The sequence below is a fragment of the Salmo salar genome, chromosome 03 (genome assembly GCF_965601325.2).
Source record: "Salmo salar chromosome 03, fSalSal1, whole genome shotgun sequence".
In the NCBI taxonomy this organism is placed as follows: domain Eukaryota; kingdom Metazoa; phylum Chordata; class Actinopteri; order Salmoniformes; family Salmonidae; genus Salmo; species Salmo salar.
Genome location: NC_138293.1, coordinates 43,775,476 through 43,797,925, shown reverse-complemented (window position 1 = coordinate 43,797,925; position 22,450 = coordinate 43,775,476). Strand labels below are relative to the sequence as shown.

Genomic DNA, 22,450 nt, shown 5'->3' with positions numbered 1-22,450 from the left:
CTGTGTGCTCAATGTTTTACGCCTGTCAGCAATGGCTGTGGCTGAAATAGCTAAATCCACTAATTTGAAGGGGTGTCCAAATACTTTTGTATATACAGTGGCTTTTGTTGCCTTACAACCTGGAATTAAAATAGATTTTTGGGGGGTTTGCATCACTTGATTTACACAACATGCCTACCACTTTGAAGATGCAAAATATTTTTTCTTGTGAAACACACAAGAAATAAGACAAAAAAACTGAAAACCTGAGCGTGCATAACTATTCCCCCCCCCAAAGTCAATACTTTGTAGAGCCACCTTTTGCAGCAATTACAGCTGTAGGTCTCTTGGAGTATGTCTCTATAAGCTTGGCACATCTAGCCACTGGGATATTTGCCCATTCTTAAAAGCAAAACTGCTCCAGCTCCTTCAAGTTGGATGGGTTCCGCTGGTGTAGAGCAATCTTTAAGTCATACCACAGAGTCTCATTTGGATTGAGGCCATTCCAAGACATTTAAATGTTTCCCCTTAATCCACTCGAGTGTTGCTTTAGCAGTATGCTTAGGGTCATTGTCCTGCTGGAAGATGAACCTCCGCCCGTCTCAGATCTCTGGAAACAGGTTTCCCTCAAGAATTTCCCTGTATTTAGCGCCATCCATCATTCCTTTAATTCTGACCAGTTTCCCAGTCCCTGCCGATGAAAAACAGCCCCACAGCATGATGCTGCCACCGCCATGCTTCACTGTGGGGGTCGTGTTCTCGGGGTGATAAGAGCTTTTTTCCTTGAAGAGACATAGCGTTTTCCTTGATGGCCAAAAAGCTCAATTTTATTCTCATCTGACCAGAGTACCTTCTTCCATATGTTTGGGGAGTCTCCCACATGCCTTTTGGCGAACACCAAACGTGTTCGCGTATTTATTTCTTTAAGCAATAGCTTTTTTCTGACCACGCTTCCGCAAAGCCCAGCTCTGTGGAGTGTATGGCTTAAAGTGGTCCTATGGACAGATACTCCAATCTCCGCTGTGGAGCTTTGCAGCTCCTTCAGTGTTATCTTTGGTCTCTTTGTTGCCTCTCTGATTAATGCCCTCCTTGCCTGGTCCGTGAGTTTTGGTGGGTGGCCCTCTCTTGGCAGGTTTGTTGTGTGGGCATATTCTTCCCTTTTTTTTAATGAATGGAATTAAAATGGTTCTCCGTGGGATGTTCAAAGCTTCTGATATGTTTTTATATCTAAACCCTGATCTGTAGTTCTCCACAACTTTGTCGCTGACCTGTTTTGAGAGAGAACTAATTATGTGACTTCTGAAGGTAATTGGTTGCACCAGATCTAATTTAGGGGCTTCATAGCAAATAGGGTGAATACATATGCACACACCACTTTTCAGTAAAAAATTTTTTTAAACAAGTAATTTTTTTCATTTCCCTTCACCAATTTTGAATATTTTGTGTATGTCCATTACATGAAATCCCCCAAAAATCCATTTAAATTACAGGTTGTAATACAACAAAATAGGAAAAACACCAAGGGGATGAAGACTTTTGCAAGGCACTTTTTTTTTTTTTTTAAGTAGGGGCGTGGATTAAAAAAAACAGTCAGTATCTGGTGTGACCACCATCTGCGTCATGCAGCGCGACACATCTCCTTTGTATAGAGTTGATCAGGCTGTTGATTGTGGCCTGTGGAATGTTGTCCCACTCCTCTTCAATGGTTGTGCAAAGTTGCTGGATCTTGAACACACTGCCGTACACGTCGATCCAGAGCATCCTAAACATGCTCAACGGGTGACATGTGTAGTGAGTATGCAGGCCATGAAAGAACTGGGACATTTTCAGCTTCCAGGAATAGTATACAGATCCTTGTGACATTGGGCCATGCACTATCATGCTGAAACATGAGGAACTATGGGGCACTCTGTTCAAAACATTGACATTAGCAAACCATTAAAATTACGTTGGCGGCGGCTTATCATAAAGAAGTGAACATTCAATTCACTGGCAAAAGCTCTGGTGGACATTCCTGCAGTCAGCATGCCAATTGCACGCTCCCGCAAAACTTGAGACATCTGGCCTCCCGAGTGGCGCAGCGGTCTAAGGCACTGCATCGCAGTGCTAGAGGCGTCACTACAGACCTGGGTTTGATCCCAGGCTGTATCACAACCGGCTGTGATCGGGTGTCCCATAGGGCAGCGCACAATTGGCCAAGCGTCGTCCGGGTTAAGGGAGGGTTTGGTGGGGGGGGGCTTTACTTGGCTAATTTCTGGGATCTTTTATTTCAGCTCATGAAACACTTTACATGTTGCATTTATATTTTTGTTCAGTGTATATTAGTATTTAGTACAGTACTCACAGCGAAGGGGTCAGCCTGTTCCCAGGATATGGGTGCCCCCCAGGAGGCCGGTCTCATCTTCTCAGGCAGTGACTCAGGGACAGCTACCAGGATGAAACAGATGTCCAGCAGGGCGATGGCAGTAGCCAGGATCACTACCAAGGTGTCTCCATACGTCACAGACAGGTATGCTCCGATGGCTGGGCTGGTCACTAGGCTGGCTGCAAACGTGGCCGACACCTGGAAGGGGAGAAAAGGGAAAGGAAGTGGGAGAGGAAGGGCGAGAGGGGAGGAAAAAGGAGGTGAGGAATAGATGGAAGGGAGAAGAGGGAGACCTGGTGTCATTCTAACATTACGAGAATATATGACAACAAAAATAACACTGACAGGTATTCCATCTGTGTTATCATTAAAATCTAGTCATTCAGCATCACTCCTCACCAAACCGTAGGCTGTGCTCCTCTCGTGTTCTGCTGTGATGTCTGCCACATACGCAAAGATCACAGAGAAGGTGACTGCAAACACACCGGACATGGATATGGCTGCAAAGTACCACCTGGAGCGAGGAGGAGAAGAGGAAATAGGAGGAGAGATGAGGGAGAAGAGAGGACAGGGAGGAAGGAGAGAGGAGGAATGTAAGCATGTCTGTAAAGCTCTATCGTGACTGTAGAAACCACAACAATGATGGTCCACTTTAACATAGGTTGAACCACAGCAGAACGGCAGAGATATAGGGCCAGTTGCATAGACTACTCCTAGAATTTAAAACATGTTCATGTCTCTACACACTTGAAGTTGACAATGCTTTTTATTCCATGAGTAGGCTTAATCCGGCTCAGTACAATCACAGGCCATAGAGTGAAGTGTGTGTTATCTTAGAGGTGACTTCACCATGGGCTGATCTTCATGAGAGGAATGGGGGCGCAGGTGAAGAAGACTGTTAGCAGTAGAAATGACTTCCTCCCCCATACGTCTGACAAAGCTCCAATCAGAGGAGCACTCAGGAACGACAGCAGACCCTAGGGGAAGGAGGAAGAGAGGGTGGTGGAGAGAGGGCGGGAAGAGAGAGCGAGAGAGAGGGAGGGCGAGAGGGAAAGAGGAGAGAGGGGCAGGAAGAGGAGCGATAAAAAAGAGAGGGAGAGATGTAGGGACAGAAATAAAGAGGGGAGGGAGAGAGAGGAAAAAGAAGAGAGGGAGAAAGAAAGAGGAGAGGGTGAGAGAAAGAGTGAGAGAGGTACAGACAGAGAAATAAAGAGGGAGGGAGAGAAGAAAAAGGAGGGAGAGAAAGGAGAGGGGAAGAGGGAGAGAGGAAGAAATAAAGAGGGAGGGAGAGAGGAAAAATTAAAAGGAGAAAGAGAAAATGAAAAGGAGAGAGAGAGAGAGAGAGAGAGAGAGAGAGAGAGAGAGAGAGAGAGACAGACAGACAGAAGAGGGAGAGAGATGAAGAGGGAGAAAGAGGAGAGAGGGAGAGGAGGGGGCAAGAGAGAGGGAGGGAGGAAGAGGGTGAGAAAAAGGGAGAGAGAGTTAAACACAGAGAAATAAAGAGGGAGAGGGAAGGAGAGAGAGGGAGTGAGAAAGAGAGAGGAAAAAGTAGAGGGAGAGAGGAGGTGGGTATAGAGAGAGGGAGATGGAGCGAGAGAGGAAGACAGAGAAAGAGATGGAGGGAGGAAGAAAGAGGGAGAGAGAAAAAAGGAGAGAAAAAGAGGAGAGAGGGAGAGGAGACAAAGGGGTGAAAGAAATGAGACCTCATTGAGCTGTGTACTGAGCTACTGAGTAACTAACTACAGTTATGTACAATCATTTACACATGTAGCTCTATTCCAGTAGTCCATGCTTTCCCATGACATAGCTTACTACACTGAGTATAGCAAACATTAGGAAAACCTTCCTAATGGTTCCCACAGTTGTGTCAAGTTGGCTGGATGTCCTTTGGGTGGTGGACCACACAGGAAACCCATCCCCGTTCAAAGGCACTTAAATATTTTGGTTTGCCTATTCACTCTCTGAATGGCACACATACACAATCCATGTCTCAAGGCTTAACAATCCTTCTTTAAAACTGTCTCCTTCCCTTCATCTACTCTGAATGTGATATCAATAAGGGATCATAGCATTCCCCTGGATTCCCCTAGTCAGTCTATGGACAGAGCAGGTGTTCTTAATGTTTTGTATTCTCAAGTGTATACTAGCCATACTGCCATCATCTACACACCCCACTAAACAGACCACCGGAGATTAAAATGTAACATTTTGAGTTTAGGCTACATGAGATAAGACGCCATGCACTACTGCAGCTGTCAGTGGTACAACAAACACACAGTACTTGGCACAGAGAATTCTATCATGACGGGTCGTTCTCGTATCCAACCTAGTGAGTGACGAGTGTCCTCGCTAGGCAGCGGCTAGCATAGCGTTTTCTTACCTACAGGGTGTCCTAGCTACAGGCTAGAGCAGGGTTTCCCAACCCTCTCCTCAGGGATCACCAGACGTTTCACATTTTTGTTGTAGCCCTAAACTAACACACCCGATTCAATTAGTCTACTAATTAGTCTGTAACCAAACTGTTACAGACCTATATCCATCTTGCCCTGCCTTTCTAAAGTCTTCGAAAGCCAAGTTAACAAAACAGATCACCGACCATTTCGAATCCCACCGTACCTTCTCCACTAGAGGTCGACCGATTAATTGGAATGGCCGATTAATTGGGTCCGATTTCAAGTTTTCATAACAAATCGGTAATCGGTATTTTCGGACACCGATTTGCCGATTTTTTACACCTTTATTTAAATAGGCAAGTCAGTTAAGAACACATTCTTATTTTCAATGACGGCCTAGGAACGGTGGGTTAACTGCTTTGTTCAGGGGCAGAATGACAGATTTTTACCTTGTCAGCTCGGGGATTCAATCTTGCAACCTTACGGTTAACTAGTCCAACGCTCTAACCACCTGCTTTACATTTCACTCCACGAGGAGCCTGCCTGTTACACGAATGCAGTAAAAAGCCAAGGTAAGTTGCTAGCTAGCATTAAACTTATCTTATAAAAAAACAATCCATCAATCATAATCACTAGTTAACTACACATGGTTGATGATATTACTACTTTATCTAGCCTGTCCTGCGTTGCATATAATCGATGCGGTGCGCATTCGCGAAAAAGGACTGTCGTTGCTCCAACGTGTACCTAACCATAAACATCAATGTCTTTCTTAAAATCAATACACAAGTATATATTTTTAAACCTGCATATTTTGTTAATATTGCCTGCTAACATGAATTTCTTTTAACTAGGGAAAATGTGTCACCTCTTGCAACAGAGTCGGTATATGCAGCAGTTTGGGCCGCCTGGCTCGTTGCGAACTGTGAAGACTATTTCTTCCTAACAAAGACAGCCAACTTCGCCAAACGGGGGATGATTTAACAAAAGCGCATTTGCGAAAAAAGCACAACGGTTGCACAACTGTACCTAACCATAAACATCAATGCCTTTCTTAAAATCAATACACAGAAGTATATATTTTTAAACCTGCATATTTAGCTAAAAGAAATCCAGGTTAGCAGGCAATATTAACCAGGTGAAATTGTGGCACTTCTCTTGCATTCATTGCATGCAGAGTCAGGGTATATGCAACCGTTTGGGCCGCCTGGCTCGTTGCGAACTAATTTCCCAGAATTTTACGTAATTATGACATAACATTGAAGGTTGTGCAATGTAACAGGAATATTTAGACTTAGGGATGCCACCCGTTAGATAAAATACGGAACGGTTCCGTATTTCACTGAAAGAATAAACGTTTTGTTTTCGAGATGATAGTTTCCGGATTCGACCATATTAATGACCTAAGGCTCGTGTTTCTGTGTGTTTATTATATTATAATTAAGTCTATGATTTGATATTTGATACAGCAGTCTGAGCGGTGGTAGGCACCAGCAGGCTCGTAAGCATTCATTCAAACAGCACTTTATTGCTGTTTATGACTTCAAGCCTATCAACTCCCAAGATTAGGCCGGTGTAACCGATGTGAAATGGCTAGCTAATTAGTGGAGTGCGCGCTAATAGCGTTTCAAACGTCACTCGCTTTGAGACTTGGGAGTAGTTGTTCCCCTTGCTCTGCATGGGTAACGCTGCTTCGAGGGTGGCTGGTTCAAGCCCAGGTAGGAGCGAGGAGAGGGGCGGAAGCTATACTGTTACACTATCAATACTAAAGTGCCTATAAGACCATCCAATAGTCAAAGGTATATGAAATACAAATCGTATCGAGAGAAATAGTCCTATAATAACTACAACCTAAAACTTCTTACCTGGGAATATTGAAGACTCATGTTATTTAAACCAAATTGAACATGTTTCATTATTTATTTGAGGCTAAGTTGATTATTGATTTATTATATTAAGTTAAAATAAGTGTTCATTCAGTATTGTTGTAATTGTCATTATTACAAAAAATTAAAATAAAATCGGCCGATTAATTGGTATCGGCTTTTTTGGCCCTCCAATAAATCGGTATCGGCGTTGAAAAATCATAATCGGTCGACCTCTATTCTCCACTATGCAATCTGGTTTACGAACTGGTCATGGATGCACCTCAGCCACGTTCAAGGTCCTAAATGATATCATAACCACCATCAATAAAAGACAGTAGTGTGCAGCCGTCTTCATCGACCTGGCCAATTGACTCTGTCAATCACCGCATTCTTATCGGCAGACTCAATAGCCTTGGTTTCTCAAATGACTGCCTCGCCTGGTTCACCAACTACTTCTCAGATAGAGTTCAGTGTGTCAAATCGGAGGGCCTGTTGTCCGGACCTCTGGCAGTCTCTATGGGGGTGCCACATGGTTCAATTCTCGGGCCGACTCTTTTCTCTGTAAATATCAATGATGTCGCTCTTGCTGCTGGTGATTCTCTGATCCACCTCTACGCAGACGACAACATTCTGTATACATCTGGCCCTTCTTTGGACACTGTTAACAAACCTCCATACGAGCTTCAATGCCATACAACATTCCTTCCGTGGCCTCCAACTGCTCTTAAATGCTATTAAAACTCAATGTATGCTCTTCAACCGATTGCTGCCCGCACCCGCCCGCCCGACTAGCATCACTACTCTAGATGGCTCCGACTTAGAATATGTGGACAACTACAAATACCTAGGTGTCTGGTTAGACTGTAAACTCTCCTTCCAGACTCACATTAAGCATCTCCAATCCAAAATTAAATCTAGCTTCCTATTTTGCAACAAAGCCTCCTTCACTCACGCTGCAAACATACCCTCGTAAAACTGACTATCCTACCGATCCTTGACTTCAGCGATGTCATTTACAAAATAGCCTCCAACACTCTACTCAGCAAATTGGATGTAGTCTATCACAATGCCATCCGTTTTGTCACCAAAGCCCCATATACCACCCACCACTGTGACCTGTATGCTCTCGTTGGCTGGCCCTCGCTTCATACTTGTCGCCAAACACACTGGCTCCTGGTCATCTATACGTTTTTGCTAGGTAAAGCCCTGCCTTATCTCAGCTCATCGGTCACCATAGCAACAACCACCCGTAGCACACGCTCCAGCAGGTATATTTCACTGCTAATCCCCAAAGCCAACACCTACTTTGGCCGCCTTTCCTTCCAGTTCTCTGCTGCCAATGACTGGAAAGAATTGCAAAAATCACTGAAGCTGGAGACTTATATCTCCCTCACTAACTTTAAGCATCAGCTGTCAGAGCAGCTTACCTACCGATCACTGCACCTGTACACAGCCCATCTGTAAATAGCCCACCCAACTACCTCATCCCCATATAGTTTTTTTTGTTGTTGCTCATTTGCATCCCAGTATCTCTACTTGCACATCATCTGTACATATATCACTCCAGTGTTAATGCTAAATTGTAATTATTTCGCCACTATGGCCTATTTATTGCCTTACCTCCCTAATCTTACTACATTTGCACACACTGTATATAGATTTTTCTATTGTGTTATTGACTGTACGTTTGTTTATCCCATGTGTAACTCTGTGTTGTTTTTGTCGCACTGCTTTGCTTTATCTTGGCCAGGTTACAGTTGTAAATGAGAACTTGTTCTCAACTGGCCTACCTGGTTAAATAACAAAAAATAAATGTCAAAAAACTGTTGTTATCCTACCTAAAGTGTCCTGGCTCCAGACTAGAGAGCAACAGGCTAGGCTGCTGTTAACTGTTGTCATCTTACCTTGACACCGTGAATAAGCCCATTCATCAGGAATGTGTGTTGAGGGAATGTTTCATGTAAGACCTGGGAAACAAACACAGATAAGACATCATCAACTGTTGTGTCCATACAGTAGCCTACAGTAAAGTGACCCACACAGTACAGTGACTGCTATACACTTCAGCGTTAATCATTCTGAAGCAAAGCACACACACACACACACACACACACCCCCCCCCCACCCAAAATAAAGTGACACTGAGAAAACAAAACTGTTGTGTCTATATTAGTACAGTGTAACAGACCTATGTAATGACATACAGTGGCTCGTGTTGACTACAGTAACTTCAGTTAGTCAAACTACAGCACACTGACCTGACGGTACCCATTAACAATATCCGCTCCATTACCTAATAGTGACCTTTCTGGGTCTGAGATACTGAGGGAACAAACTTTCAGTTAGATCATGGAAACTGATATAGAAAGGTTGAGGGGAGAGACTCTAGCACACTGTGTAAATAACACACTTAAAGTACACCTTGATTGCCTAACAAAATGTACTATTCACAAACAGAGGTCAGGCATGATGGTGCAAATTCAGCCTAAAACAAATGTGATGCAGTTCAAAGTCTACAGACAGTATTGGTGAGGAACTCCGTTTCAGAGCAGGTGAGGGAGGGGTCATTGACACCAGTAGGATCATGACCCTGTGAGTGTTTACACAGGACTAAGAGAACAAACACATACAGGGTTTGACTATTGGTCAGGAGGACATGGACCAAACAAAATGGGAAGTAGAAGCCATTCAAGGCCCCTAAAACAGGCTTACCCAAACTCAGTCTTGGGGCCTCCCTTGGGTGCACATTTTGGTTTTTACCCTAGCACTACACAGCTGATTGAAATAATGAAAGTTGATCATAAGTTGGTTATTTGAATCAGCTGTGTAGTGCTAGGGCAAAAAAACTCAAACGTGCACCCAGGGGGGTCCCAGGACCGAGATTGGGAAACCCTGCCCTGAGAGAGTTTTCCTGCACAGATGCAGAATATAGTGGGTTTGGTGAGGCTGAGAGAGGCTCTGGCTGTGGCTAATGAAAGTGGGAACCTCAGTGGGTAGAGTGAGAGAGGGTGATGCATGCGAGAGTACTGTAACAGGAACAGGTAAATGGATAGAGCACAGTGGGAGCTCACTGTGCACCTAACTAAGGAGGACCTGAGTGGAAACAGTGAAGCCAGCGTCTCTTTCCACTGCTCTCTGATTAACCCAACACGCAAATGTTAACCGCCCCCTGGGAGATATAGTAAGTGGAACAGATTTTCATTGTCAGAATAAGCACCACTAACCCTCCACACAGACCAGGGTCATGTTCAGTGGGTGCGAAACAGAAGAAAACACTCCGAAATGGAGTGAAACGAGGCGGTATCTGAACTTGTCCAGTAAGAAACACTCTAATGAACAACACATAGCACTGACTTCAAACAAATCATTTGAAACTGTTCATAATGTGGGCTGTAGATTTAGTTGTTTATCATTTGTTTGGTGGGGAAAAGTAGCTCACTGGTAGCAAAGGTAAATGTAGGTTCCAGGAAATGGATGAAAAACAGATCACATGGTCCTGAACACAAACAATGCATTTTCAATTCATATTCACTACTATATAGTTTGTCTGATATGATTAGTCCGTCCATTGAGGGGAGTCGTGTGTGCCCGGATGTGTGTCTACAACATCTATAGTTTAACAACAACCACTCACTAACCTTCTCTCTCCCACTCCCTTTGACAAGCCCTTTCAAAAGCAAAAGACACCTTGATACACTGCTTGGTGTCTTTTTCATATTGCTCAGCCAAGTACCATCTGTCGACACTGAGCCTCTCATTCCCACAACACAGACTGCATTATCAGGCCCTGAACATTTGATTATCAATTCAATTATTCATAGCTGTTTGTGGAGCTGTTTGTTGGGAAATGTCACTCCCTGGTAGTCTGGTTGGGCTTAGGACAGAATTATGAAGGAGTGGGGTGGGAGGAATGAATGCATTATAACCAGTCATTATGAATGCATTAAACAGTCCTGTTGGGGTGGAGGGGATTATTAACATACATTTAGGTCATTTAGCAGACTCTCTTATCCAGAGAAACATATAATGAACTTGTGTTTAGTAGGGCTGGGAATTGCGAGAGAATTCACGATACGATATTATCACGATACTTTGGTGCCGATACAATGTGTAACAAAACTCACAATTCTATATGTACTGTGATTTTATTGCGATTCAATGTTGAAAACATATTGCTCACCATATGTATGTTGCAGAGGGACAAGAGGGAGCCATGAGAAAACAAGTTTTGATCAGTCATGGAAATAAAAATGCTGAAAACAAATTGGCTCCCTATTTAAAAGAAGATGGAGAACCAGCTATGAAGAAAAAAACACGGGATCTTTGGTGCAGGTACAGCCAACTAGCGCAAAAATAATATTGTGAAAACGATACATCGTCAAAAATAATATCCCGATATGTAACTGTATGGATTTTTCCCCCATCACTAGTGTTTAGTGGCGGGTGTGGCTCAGAGACTAATACAGAGATCTGAGAAATTGATGAAAGACATTACATCGTAATGTAAGGCTCTGCGGTAGGCTGTGTATGTGGTTTCTCATGAGCAGTCACACCTTATAGTTATGAGAGTAGAGTATTACTTCATTAATCCCAATTTGGGATTTTTTTTTAATCACAGCATGCATCATCAATGACAGGACACGCAACAATGACCAACACATGATGAAACATTTCAGTTGTAGTTTACCCTGATCATGGGCGGGGTGAGCAATGAGCATGTATTGTACAGGAAACTAACATAAAGTGTCTTAATAGGGTGTTGGGCCACCACGAGCTGGAACTCTGTTGGAGGGATGTGACACCATTCTTCCATGAGAAATTCCATCATTTGGTGTGTTGTCGATGGTGGTGGAAAACTGTCTCAGGCAGTGCTCCAAAATCTCCCACAAGTGTTCAATTGGGTTGAGATCTGGTGAATTGACACAAAGAGGGGTCTCAAAGGACCAAAGTTACCGAGATCTCTTCTAGCCATGGTAGCCAAAATAAATGGGCAACTGGGCTTTTTTTTTTTATGTCCCTACGCATGATGGGATGTTTTAAATTGCTTAATTAACTCAGGAACCACACCTGTGCGGAACCACCTGCTATCAATACACCTTGTATTTACTCAAGTGTTTCCTTTATTTTAGCAGTCACCGGTACATCCCAACTGTATGTATCCCTAAGCAAGGGAGGGGAGCAGTTGGGCTTAGGTGCGTGAGTCACACTTGAGCCCAAGTTGATGATTAGTTGATTATTTGAATCAGCTGTGTAGTGCTAGGGCAAAAACCAAAACGTGCACCCCCTGATGTCCCTAGGACAGAGTTAACCCTGCTCTACTGTAAGTTGCTCTGGATAAGAGTGTCTGTTACATGACTCAAACATAAACGCACGTGTTGTCTCTACTGTATGTACATTATGTACCCAACTATGTACTGTAGCCCTAAGTAAGCTTGTTTTCATACAGTATGTAAGGGAACAGTTGGTGGTTAACCTACCTACAGTGATCATGGGCGTGGTGAGCATGTGTCGGCCTATACCTACTGTGGGTAGCACAATGTACAGTAAGCTTGGGAATAGGTGTGCTCGGGTGTATGGACGTTTACTTACCATGAGCATGGTGAGCATGTGTTGTATCCCTACTGTAATGTAGGCTTAGGTAAGCTTGTGTTCCAGGCAGGTGGGCTCAGGTGTGTGGCGGTTTACCTACTGTAAGCATGGGTGTGGTGAGCAACCCCTTCTGTACTGTATGTATCCCTAGGTAGGCCTGTGTTAGTGGAGCGGCTGGGTGGGCTCAGACGTGTGGTGGTAGTTTACCTACCGTAAGCATGGGCGTGGTGAGAAGCCCCCAGGAGAAGAATTCCAGGAAGATAACCACCACAGCATGCAAGACACTGGGCTCAACCATCCCCTGGGGCTAAAGCATGGCGATGAGAGGATGGAAAAACAAAAGAGAGGAGAAAAGAGGGTGAGAGAAAAGAAGAGAGATTAGGGAAAACCGTAAGATGACAGACAATATACATTTCAAAAGTAGTGTGCACAAAATCCACCAAATTTGAACAGGTGCTGGGTAATAGGTTAGTCAGTGAGTGAGTGAGCGAGACTGCCCTAAGTGTGCACTTGTTAATTTCTCTTCATGGATTTAAAAGCAAATGACTGGTGTAAGACATATGATGAAAACTCCTTCTAGTCCAGCCCATACTTACACCAATCCAAGGCTTTTTAAAAGCCCATGGAGGAATCCAACGGTGTACACTTCCCAGAGAGGGAAGCAGGGACATGGGAGCCTTGACGGGGAGGTGTGAAAGCCATGGTGGCTGTAAAGTAGGGCAGGTCCAGCTAAACAAGATAGTGTGTGTGCGTTCCAGACCACAAAGTATGCAATGTCAAGAATGGCAACTGACTGACATAGCCTAGGTCAAGGCTCTCCAACCCAGTTCCTGGAGAGCTACCATCCTGTAGGTTTTCGCTCCAAGCCCAGTTGTAACTAACCTGATTCACTTTATCAACCAGCTGAGTATCATGGCCAAGCCTACACTACCGTTCAAAAGTTTGGGGTCACTTATACATTTCCTTGTTTTCCATGAAAACATACATGAAATTAGTTGCAAAATAAATAGGAAATATAGTCAAGACGTTCACAAGGTTATAAATAATGATTTTTAATTGAAATAATAGTGTCCTCAAACATTTACATTTACATTTAAGTCATTTAGCAGACGCTCTTATCCAGAGCGACTTACAAAATGGTGCATTCACCTTATGATATCCAGTGGAACAACCACTTTACAATAGTGCATCTAAATATTTTAAGGGGGGGGGGGGGTTAGAAGGATTACTTTATCCTATCCTAGGTATTCCTTAAAGAGGTGGGGTTTCAGGTGTCTCCGGAAGGTGGTGATTGAAGAATCAAAGAATCCTCCATTTGCAGCAATTACAGCCTTGCAGACCTTTGGCATTTTAATTTGTCAATTTGTTGAGGTAATCTGAAGAGATTTCACCCCATGCTTCCTGAAGCACCGCCCACAAGTTGGATTGGCTTGATGGGCACTTCTTACGTACCATACGGTCAAGCTGCTCCCACAACAGCTCAATAGGGTTGAGATCCGGTGACTGTGCTGGCCACCCCATTATAGACAGAATACCAGCTGACTGCTTCTTCCCTAAATAGATCTTGCATAGTTTGGAGCCGTGCTTTGGGCCATTGTCCTGTTGTAGGAGGAAATTGGCTCCAATTAAGCGCTGTCCACAGGGTATGGCATGGCATTGCAAAATGGAGTGATAGCCTTCCTTCTTCAAGATCCCTTTTTCTCTGTACAAATCTCCCACTTTACCGCCACCAAAGCATCCCCAGACCATCACATTGCCTCCACCAGCACACCTCCAGCATCCTTTCATTTTTTCTGCATCTCACGAATGTTCTTTTTTGTGATCAGAACACCTCAAACTTAAATTCGTCTGTCCATAACACTTTTTCAATCTTCCTCTGTCCAGTGTCTGTGTTCTTTTGCCCATCTTAATCTTTTATTGGCCAGTCTAAGATATGGGTTTTTCTTTTAAACTCTGTCTAGAAGGAGTCGCCTCTTCACTGTTGACGTTGAGTTTTCAGCTGTGCTAACATCATTGCAAAAGGGTTTTCTAATGATCAATTCGCCTTTTTAAATGATAAACTTGGATTAGCTAACACAACGTGCCATTGGAACAAAGGAGGGATGGTTGCTGATAATGGGCCTCTGTACGCCTATGTAGATATTCCATTAAAAAAAAGAAATTCTGCCATTTCAACCTACAATAGTCATTTACAACCTGAACGTCTACACTGTATTTCTGATCAATTTTATGTTATTTTAATGGACAAAAAAATGTATTTCAAAAACAAGGACATTTCTAAGTGACCCCAAACTTTTGAACGGTAGTGTACATTGTCCATCCTAACAATTAGGAATAAGCAAAGGCTTTGATTTCTTGTCAAACAGATGGAAAAGGAGTCTAGAAAATATCTACCAGAAAGTCTTAAAAAGGTATTAGAAATACATCAAGCCACAATAATGTTGAAGTAAAGACCCCTGCCAACTAATATTAGTTTTTTTTAAGTAATCCGTTACATTACCAGCAAAAATATTGCAATCAGATTACAGATACTTTTGAAAAACTAGATTATTACTTCTTGGATTACTTTGAAATTCAGAAAGGATGTTCACAAAAAAATACATTATGACACCGGTTTTCTCAATTACATAAAATGTTAAGTTTGTTCCAACCCTGAGTACAGCAAAAAAAAAGTGGAGTTGAGTGCAGCACAGTATACAGCAGAGCGCACTAGATTCGAGAACACTATAATGTACTGTACTTTACTGCACTCTACTGAACTCTACTGTTCTTTGATGTCCAAACTTGTGAAACAGACGTCTATGATTGGTTTCAGATTTGGTCTGGACCAACCAAATTTGGTCTTGTTTGGTGGCGGAGCTCATTAAAATAATAACCAGTGAGTAGAATAATATTAAATATGCAAAGGCGGATATTGCATATTTATGTACCAATTTAAGATATTCTCTTCATGGTGGTTGTGACATATCCATAATTATGCATTTCTGTGTAGTGGATCAGGGATCCATGATGCAATTCCATTACCACAATTATTTTACCAGATGTAAATCCACTTCACTTAGTGTAGTTCAATAACCAAAAGCAATTTTTTTAAACTCAAGGTGTCACGTCATAGCTGACACCCCACCCACTGTGTCTGCAGACATCTTTGAATCTGTATTCAGAGCAGATATTTTACAGTTTTTAGAAAACGTGGTCACAAACTGAGGGAGATTTTATCAAAACTCTGTTACCAAACTTTGCAACTGCAGTTCTTCCAGTGAATGTATTTTTGTAAAATGTTCAGTGCAAATTGTTCAAAATGATCGATGTGTATAGAGTTGTAGGGTTTGTTAAACTTCGAAATCAAGGGTTTTTGTTTGGCATATATTTTAAGTGAAAAATCTGAGTCTCAGCCATGTGAGCGGTGTTGAGCAGTCAGAAATCCCGCTCATCGCTCCACTTAAGCACCACTCTGGGACTCCACTTCCTTTCCAACGGCTCTGCTAAAAACCACTCATCGCTCACAGGAAGAAAAAAAATGCGGCTCCAAATTCAATCTGTTCATTAAAGTCACCATTTAACCAACTACATAATCGGTCGACCTCTAATGACAAGAAAACCTGCCGATGAAAAGCAGTTTCACTGGAACTTTGTCAATATTATAATTGCAAACCAACATGAAGTTAAGGTCACCAAAAGTAGAGAAGACATGATGAGGAATAAAATTCCACATAGAAGTGGGTCTTCCTAGGAATTGTTCTATCCAATTGATCTTAAAAGTATTATTTAAGGTAGTAAAGTCCAGAAAATTCAGCCCAACATACTCATACGTGTTCATTACAACAGTTTTCCTAATGTAATGGGTACGGTTTCTCCACAGAAAATTTAAAAGCATCTGGTCTATCTCCTTGCTTATTTTACCGTCAAGATATAAAGATAGAGTGCCATATGTTAGCCTAGACCTTCAGCCTTGGTTATTAGGACTCTTCCTTTTAAAGATAAGTCCCTCTTTAGCCATTGATTTAGCTTATGGGTTTTTTTAATAAGAGGGTTAACATTTAGTAAGCCTCTAGACTTCTGATCCTGGGTAATGGTTATGCCTAAATATGTAAGTTCTTCTTTCACTGGAATATCATAATATGAAGGTGTCACACAATCTTTGACAGCCATGAGTTAACATTTATTCATGTTGAGATATAGACCAGACACTTTGGAAAAAGATTGTAATCACATTAATCGATATGGGAATTTGGTTAGCATCTTTCAGAAAAAGTGTAGTATCATCAGCCAGTTGGCTTATAATAATTTCTTTACCAGCTATGGAAATACCTTGTACGGGACTATTATTTAAAGAATTTGTAAGAAGTTGGGTGATTAATTAAAACAGATACGGAGAGATGGGACAGCCTTGCCTAATTCCTCTCTTTAACTCAAATCTAGGTGAGGTGCCATATTTCAATTTGATAGAGCTGTTACCATTTGTATAGAGTCTTAATAGCCTTACAGAAAAAATCCACAAAGCCAAATTTCTCAAGGGAGTGGAAGAGGAACTGATGCTCTACTGTATCAAATAGTTTATAAAAATCAAAAAATATGAAGCTATCCTCAGTTATTAGGTCTGAGTAGTCAAGTATGTCTAATACTAGTCTGATATTGTTAGAAATATGTCTGTTCCTCATAAAGCCAGACTGTGTTTCATCAATGATTGCATCCAGGACGTCTTTAATTATTTTTGCAAGTAGTAAGGCTAATATCTTATAGTCATTATTAAGAAGACAAATTGGACGCCAGTTATCGATGAGCAGCACTTATTTTTTAGGCTTAGGTATCAGTGTTATTAACCCCTGACTCATTGTAGGAGGGAGAACATTATTTTTAATACTCTCTAAAAAGAATTCTAAAGTAATTCCATCATTTATTGTTCTTTAGATGTTTGATAGACTACAATCTCTTCAACCTTGATGGGTTCATCACATAATTTCGATTCTGTATCACTGATAGAATGAACATTATTCAGTGAGTCAAAAAACATCTGTGGATTCCTGACAGTACGTAGAGCTATACAATTTCCTGTAAAAATTGCTACAGTATTTAGCGATACATTTTTGGTTATCTGTAATAACACCATCAATGTTTAACTTATGGATAGTGTTATTTGTAGAGTGAAATTTCTCAAGTCTAAAGAAATAGGATGAATCCATCCTCCATTTTTTCCTAGATCTAATAAAGGCTCCTTCTGCTTTTAATCTATATATATTATCCAGTTTATTTTGTAACTCAATCAGTTCCATCTTCTCCTCCCCCGAGGGGCCAGCTGGGGATCTCTGAGAAAGGGAAGTTATCTTAATGATCACCTTTTCCTCCTCAGCTCTTCTGGTGTTAGCAAGATTACTACCATGTTTTCTAAGGTATTTGGACACCTCAAATTTAAAAGGCTCCCAGTTCTTGCAATTAGATTTTTGTTAAAGTAATGTTAAAGTCCCCTCCTATCAATAATAACAAATTGGGAAATGTAGATAACCAATGAAGAATATGTTTCTCTACATATTCAAGCAACTCATCATTCTCATTTTTGGTGTTGTACCCGTAGAAGTTTCCAGTAATGAGCGTAATGTCATTGTAACTGATCACAAGACAAATAAAGTGACCAAAGGGGTCACATTCCAAGTGTAGAATATTACCACCAAAGGTATTTTTCATTGTAACGACACCAGCAGAGCAATCAGATCCATGGGAAAGCCAAATATTGTTGCCCCACTGTGACCTCCAGAAGTTGGCATCAGCAGAAATTGAGTGAGACTCTTGAAAAAAGCAAAAATATGTTCAAAATTGTTTAGCAAATAAAAATAAGGCCTTGCGCATTGTTTCGTAACCCCCAAGCATTAGGAGAAACTATAGACAAAGACAGACCAACAAAGATTATATAAAAGTAGAAACTGTAGGATGAGTCAAAAACATAGCAGTGAACGTAAGCGATAAGGAACCGAGATCTGCACCATTTAAGTCACCTTAAAGTGAAAATAGCTTACACCATAAACTGAGCTAGTTGTTATCCGGCTTTTGAAATTCAACTCATCAGAAAATTATGTTCAAGACCAAACCAAGGGTTCTCAGTAGTAAGAGAGACTAAAAACCCTCTTTAGTATAATCAGGAACTATTCTGAGAAATAAAATACAAAATAATAATTTAAATAAAAGGGTACCTACTATTTTAAGTGCATATGAAAACTGATCATAAATAGAATAAAAAATGTTTTACATATACACGTTCCTAATACCTTTTTCACTTGGAAATAAGTATTAATAACTAAATAGAACAATAACCGTGTAAATTAAGTAGGGAGGTGCCAAGGATCCCGACGAGCGCGGACCATTCCAAAAGAATCCGTGACCCGGAAGTGCGATCAGGATGCAGTGGGTCTCAAGATAAAACAAATGTCGCTAGCTGCAGCCTTGTTGTAATAACGTTACTGTCAAAAACTGACAAAGCCATGAACTGACAACAATTCATGAAGTTTGATTCAGTCCTTTCAGATGACATCTACATTCATGAATTTTAGCTCGCTAGCCCTCAACCTCATGCTTCAGATCAACAGCTAAATGGTGTTCGATATTGTCTGATTAGCTTTGCTACTAGCTAGCGCATCCACTTATGGGGCAAGTGGATATATAATAACCTAGCTGGCCAACGAACGTTAGCTACATTGTATGACATACATAGCTAGTAACTCAGACAAAACACAGGATAAGAGTGTCGAAGATGATAGCCGAAGATGACTTGCTCGGCGTATGGTTCCTGTAAAATGTTTACCAACTAACATTAGCTTTACGCTCAAGCCAGCTGTTATTTTGACAGACTGAGTTAACGTGTAAACCGGCCAGCTAAAGCAAACAACTGGTTCATTTCGCAAAGTAAGCAAACCAAAATATAATGCTAGCTAGGTACCAATATTATGCAACAAATGACAATCTAGCTAGCTATCTAGAGTATCAGGCTAACGAATATAAATATTTAACTCACACTGCCTCCATCTTTTATAATAACTTTCTTTGCCAGAAGAATGCTGCGGTTCAGCCGCTTTTTCTTTTTCTCCCTCGTCATTGTTAATTTATGTCCATTTTTGATGTCGGAGCGGTAACTTCAGGAATGTTTGAATTCGCCTTGTCTGGCTATCTAGCTAAGTGATTTCCCAATGCCAATGACCATGTTGCAGCCTGGTTACATAGACGAGACGTAACATAAATCCAGGACAATTTAAATAGTATGATATGTTACGTTTGGTATGGTTAATGGTCTGGGTGGGCGTATAACGTGAACGTCTAGCAACCCAATGGTTGCGAGTTCGAATGTCATCACAGTCAATTTTAGCAACTTTTCAACTACTTAGCTAACCCTTTTAACTGACACTTCCCCTGGCCTTAACTCAACCTTAACCCCTAACCTAGCAAAAATTTGCCAGCAAGCTAACATTAGCCACCTTTCTAGAATTAATAACATACATTTAGCAAATTCGTAACATATTGTACGTTTTTCAAATTCGTAACATATGATACGGAATGGGTGATGGACATTCAGAAATGAATACATACCATACGAAACGTAACAAACTACTAAATGGTTTATGGCGGATTTACGTACAGAATAATACGAGAGGCTCAGACCAGGTTGCAGCGCAGCCATATCCACCTGTGTGAAGCTAGCCACAATAAGGATTAGCCACAATAGTGGAATTTGCGGTTAAAAGTCCCATTGAATGGGATTTCAAATGGCTACAAATATTGGAATCATGCCATATTTGGACTAGATAATGCTAAACAAGGTCGGATTGTTGTTATATAAATCCAACAAAAGACAATCATTTGTTAATTTGACATAGGTAAAAATCTGTTGAAATCGCACCCTGGATGTATTCAGTGGTGTAAAAATACTTTAAAGTACTACTTATGTAGTTTTTTGGGGTCTCTCTACTTTACTATTTATATTTTTGATACTTAAGTATCAAAAGTAAATGGAATTGATAAAATGTACTCAAGTACATTTAAAACCAAATACTTTTAGACTTTTGCTGAAGTAGTATTTTACTGGGTGAATTTCACTTTTACTTGAGTCATTTTCTATTAATGTATCTTACATTTTACTGAAGTATGGCTAAGGTTGCACATTTTGGGGAATATTCAGAGGTGGAAACTTTCTGTGGGAATTAATGGGAATATATGGTAATTAACAGAAAAATATGCAATTTAATATTAATACCATTTAAATGTAGATGTTTTTTGCATTGGATATATTTACCATATCATATGGAGACATACTGTACTTGCAAATGATTAAATCCTTCCAATAGAAATAAAAACAATTTTAGTTACAAATTGAACTTTAATTAAATGAGTTGACTCTTCACATGGGATGATTTCACTAAACAACAAAAGAAAGGGAATACTGAATGATCCCCAGTGATCCATCGCATCTCCCAAAAATGTTTTCAACATACATCTGTCACTTTCCAACCTTGTCGAGGATGGCTCATTGTCAGGCTCAAAAAGCCTCAAATTTGCCCGGATGGCCACCAATTTTTCAAGCCTTGTATTGGTCAAACAAGGACCAGTTGCGCTGAGGCGGCTGATGTTGGTGGGATTTGGAAGATGATGGAGGCAAGAGGGGAAAGAGCCTCAGATCCACAAAGTCCCTTCCACCAGGTGGCTGATGAGATATGTTGGCACGACTGCCATATTGCATCTCTATCCCAAAGCCCTTGCTTGGAAGTGTACTTTGCCAGACTGCCAAGAACCTTGCCCTCATCCAGGCCAAGGTGGCGAAACACGGTAGTGATGACACCATAGGCCTTGTTGATCTCTGCACCAGACAGGATGCTCTTGCCAGCATACTTGAGGTCCAACATGGTCGCTGCGGCGTGTATAGGCTTCAAGCAGAAGTCTTCATGCTTTTTGATGTATTTCAGAACTGCAGTTTCCTCTGCTTGGAGCAACAGTGAAGTGGGCAGGGCAGTACGGATTTCTTCTCTTACATCTGCAAGCAGAGTCTGAACATCAGACAGGATGGCATTGTCTCCCTCAATCCGTGCAATGGCTACTGCTATAGGTTTCAGGAGTTTCAGGCTGCTTACCACTCTCTTCCAAAATACATCATCCAGGAGGATCCTCGTGATGGGGTTGTCCATATCAGCAGACTGTGATGTGGCCATTTCTTGGAGAGACACCTTCCCCTCCAGGAGACTGTCAAACATGATGACAACACCACCCCAACAGGTATTGCTGGGCAGCTTTAATGTGGTGCTCTTATTCTTCTCACTTTGCTTGGTGAGGTAGATTGCTGCTATAACTTGATGACCCTTCACATACCTAACCATTTCCTTGGCTCTCTTGTAGAGTGTAACCATTGTTTTCAGTTCCATGATGTTCCATGAGAAGCAGATTCAATGCATGAGCAGCACAGCCAATGGGTGTGATGTGAGGGTAGGACTCCTCCACTTTAGACCAAGCAGCCTTCATGGTTACAGCAATGTCTATCACTGGTGCAAGGTCCAAGGTCATTGATGACTGCCTTCAGCTCATCTGCAATGTAGAGACCGGTGTGTCTGTGCTCTTGTAGAACACTGATTGAGGGGTGGAGATTATGTAGTTAATTATTCCTTGCCCACGAACATTCGACCACCCATCAGAGATGATTACAATACAGTCTGCTTTCTCTATGATTTGCTTGACCTTCACTTGAACTCTGTTGAACTCTGCATCCAGCAAATGAGTAGATAAAGCATGTCTGGTTGGAGGGGTGTATGCTGGGCGAAGAACATTCAGAAATCTCATCCAATACACATTGCCTGTGAGCATCAGAGGTGAACCAGTTGCATACACAGCTCGAGCAAGATATTCATCAGCATTTCTCTGACTACGTTCCTCCATTGACTCAAATAAACTTCTGATTCTATGAGGACCATGAGCTGTTGCTATCGATAAGGTGTCTGATTCATCATATTCACCTCAAATAGAAGTAGAGGGACTTTAGTCAGAGATTGCTTGTTGTGAGCGCTGAGGGAACTTTATGCACTTAGCCAGATGATTCTGAATCTTTGTTGCATTCTTCACATATGATTTGGCACAGTATTTGCAAACGTCCACAGCTTTTCCTTCTACATTAGCTGCAGTGAAATGTCTCCACACATCAGATAGTGCCCGTGGCATTTTCCTGTAAAGATTTTTGTTTAAACAAGTAAAAATAAACAAATACAGTTCCATGTACAGAAGAGTAGTTAAGC

At 41.6% G+C, this 22,450-nt stretch overlaps 1 protein-coding gene across 1 annotated transcript in view; it reads right to left on the bottom strand.

Moving 5' to 3' along the window:
- LOC106600512 (solute carrier family 71 member 1) overlaps positions 1–19,393 on the bottom strand; it is a 32,135-nt gene extending 12,742 nt beyond the window's left edge. Inside the window, exons 1-6 of the mRNA XM_014191922.3 lie at positions 19,198–19,393; positions 12,406–12,501; positions 8,510–8,572; positions 3,194–3,321; positions 2,744–2,858; positions 2,324–2,542 (exon numbers count right to left, since the gene is read on the bottom strand). Of these exons, the coding sequence (XP_014047397.1) occupies positions 2,324–2,542; positions 2,744–2,858; positions 3,194–3,321; positions 8,510–8,572; positions 12,406–12,501; positions 19,198–19,278 (702 nt within the window). The 5' untranslated portion in view covers positions 19,279–19,393. The remainder of the gene's footprint in view (positions 1–2,323; positions 2,543–2,743; positions 2,859–3,193; positions 3,322–8,509; positions 8,573–12,405; positions 12,502–19,197) is intronic.
- Positions 19,394–22,450: the final 3,057 nt, after the last annotated feature.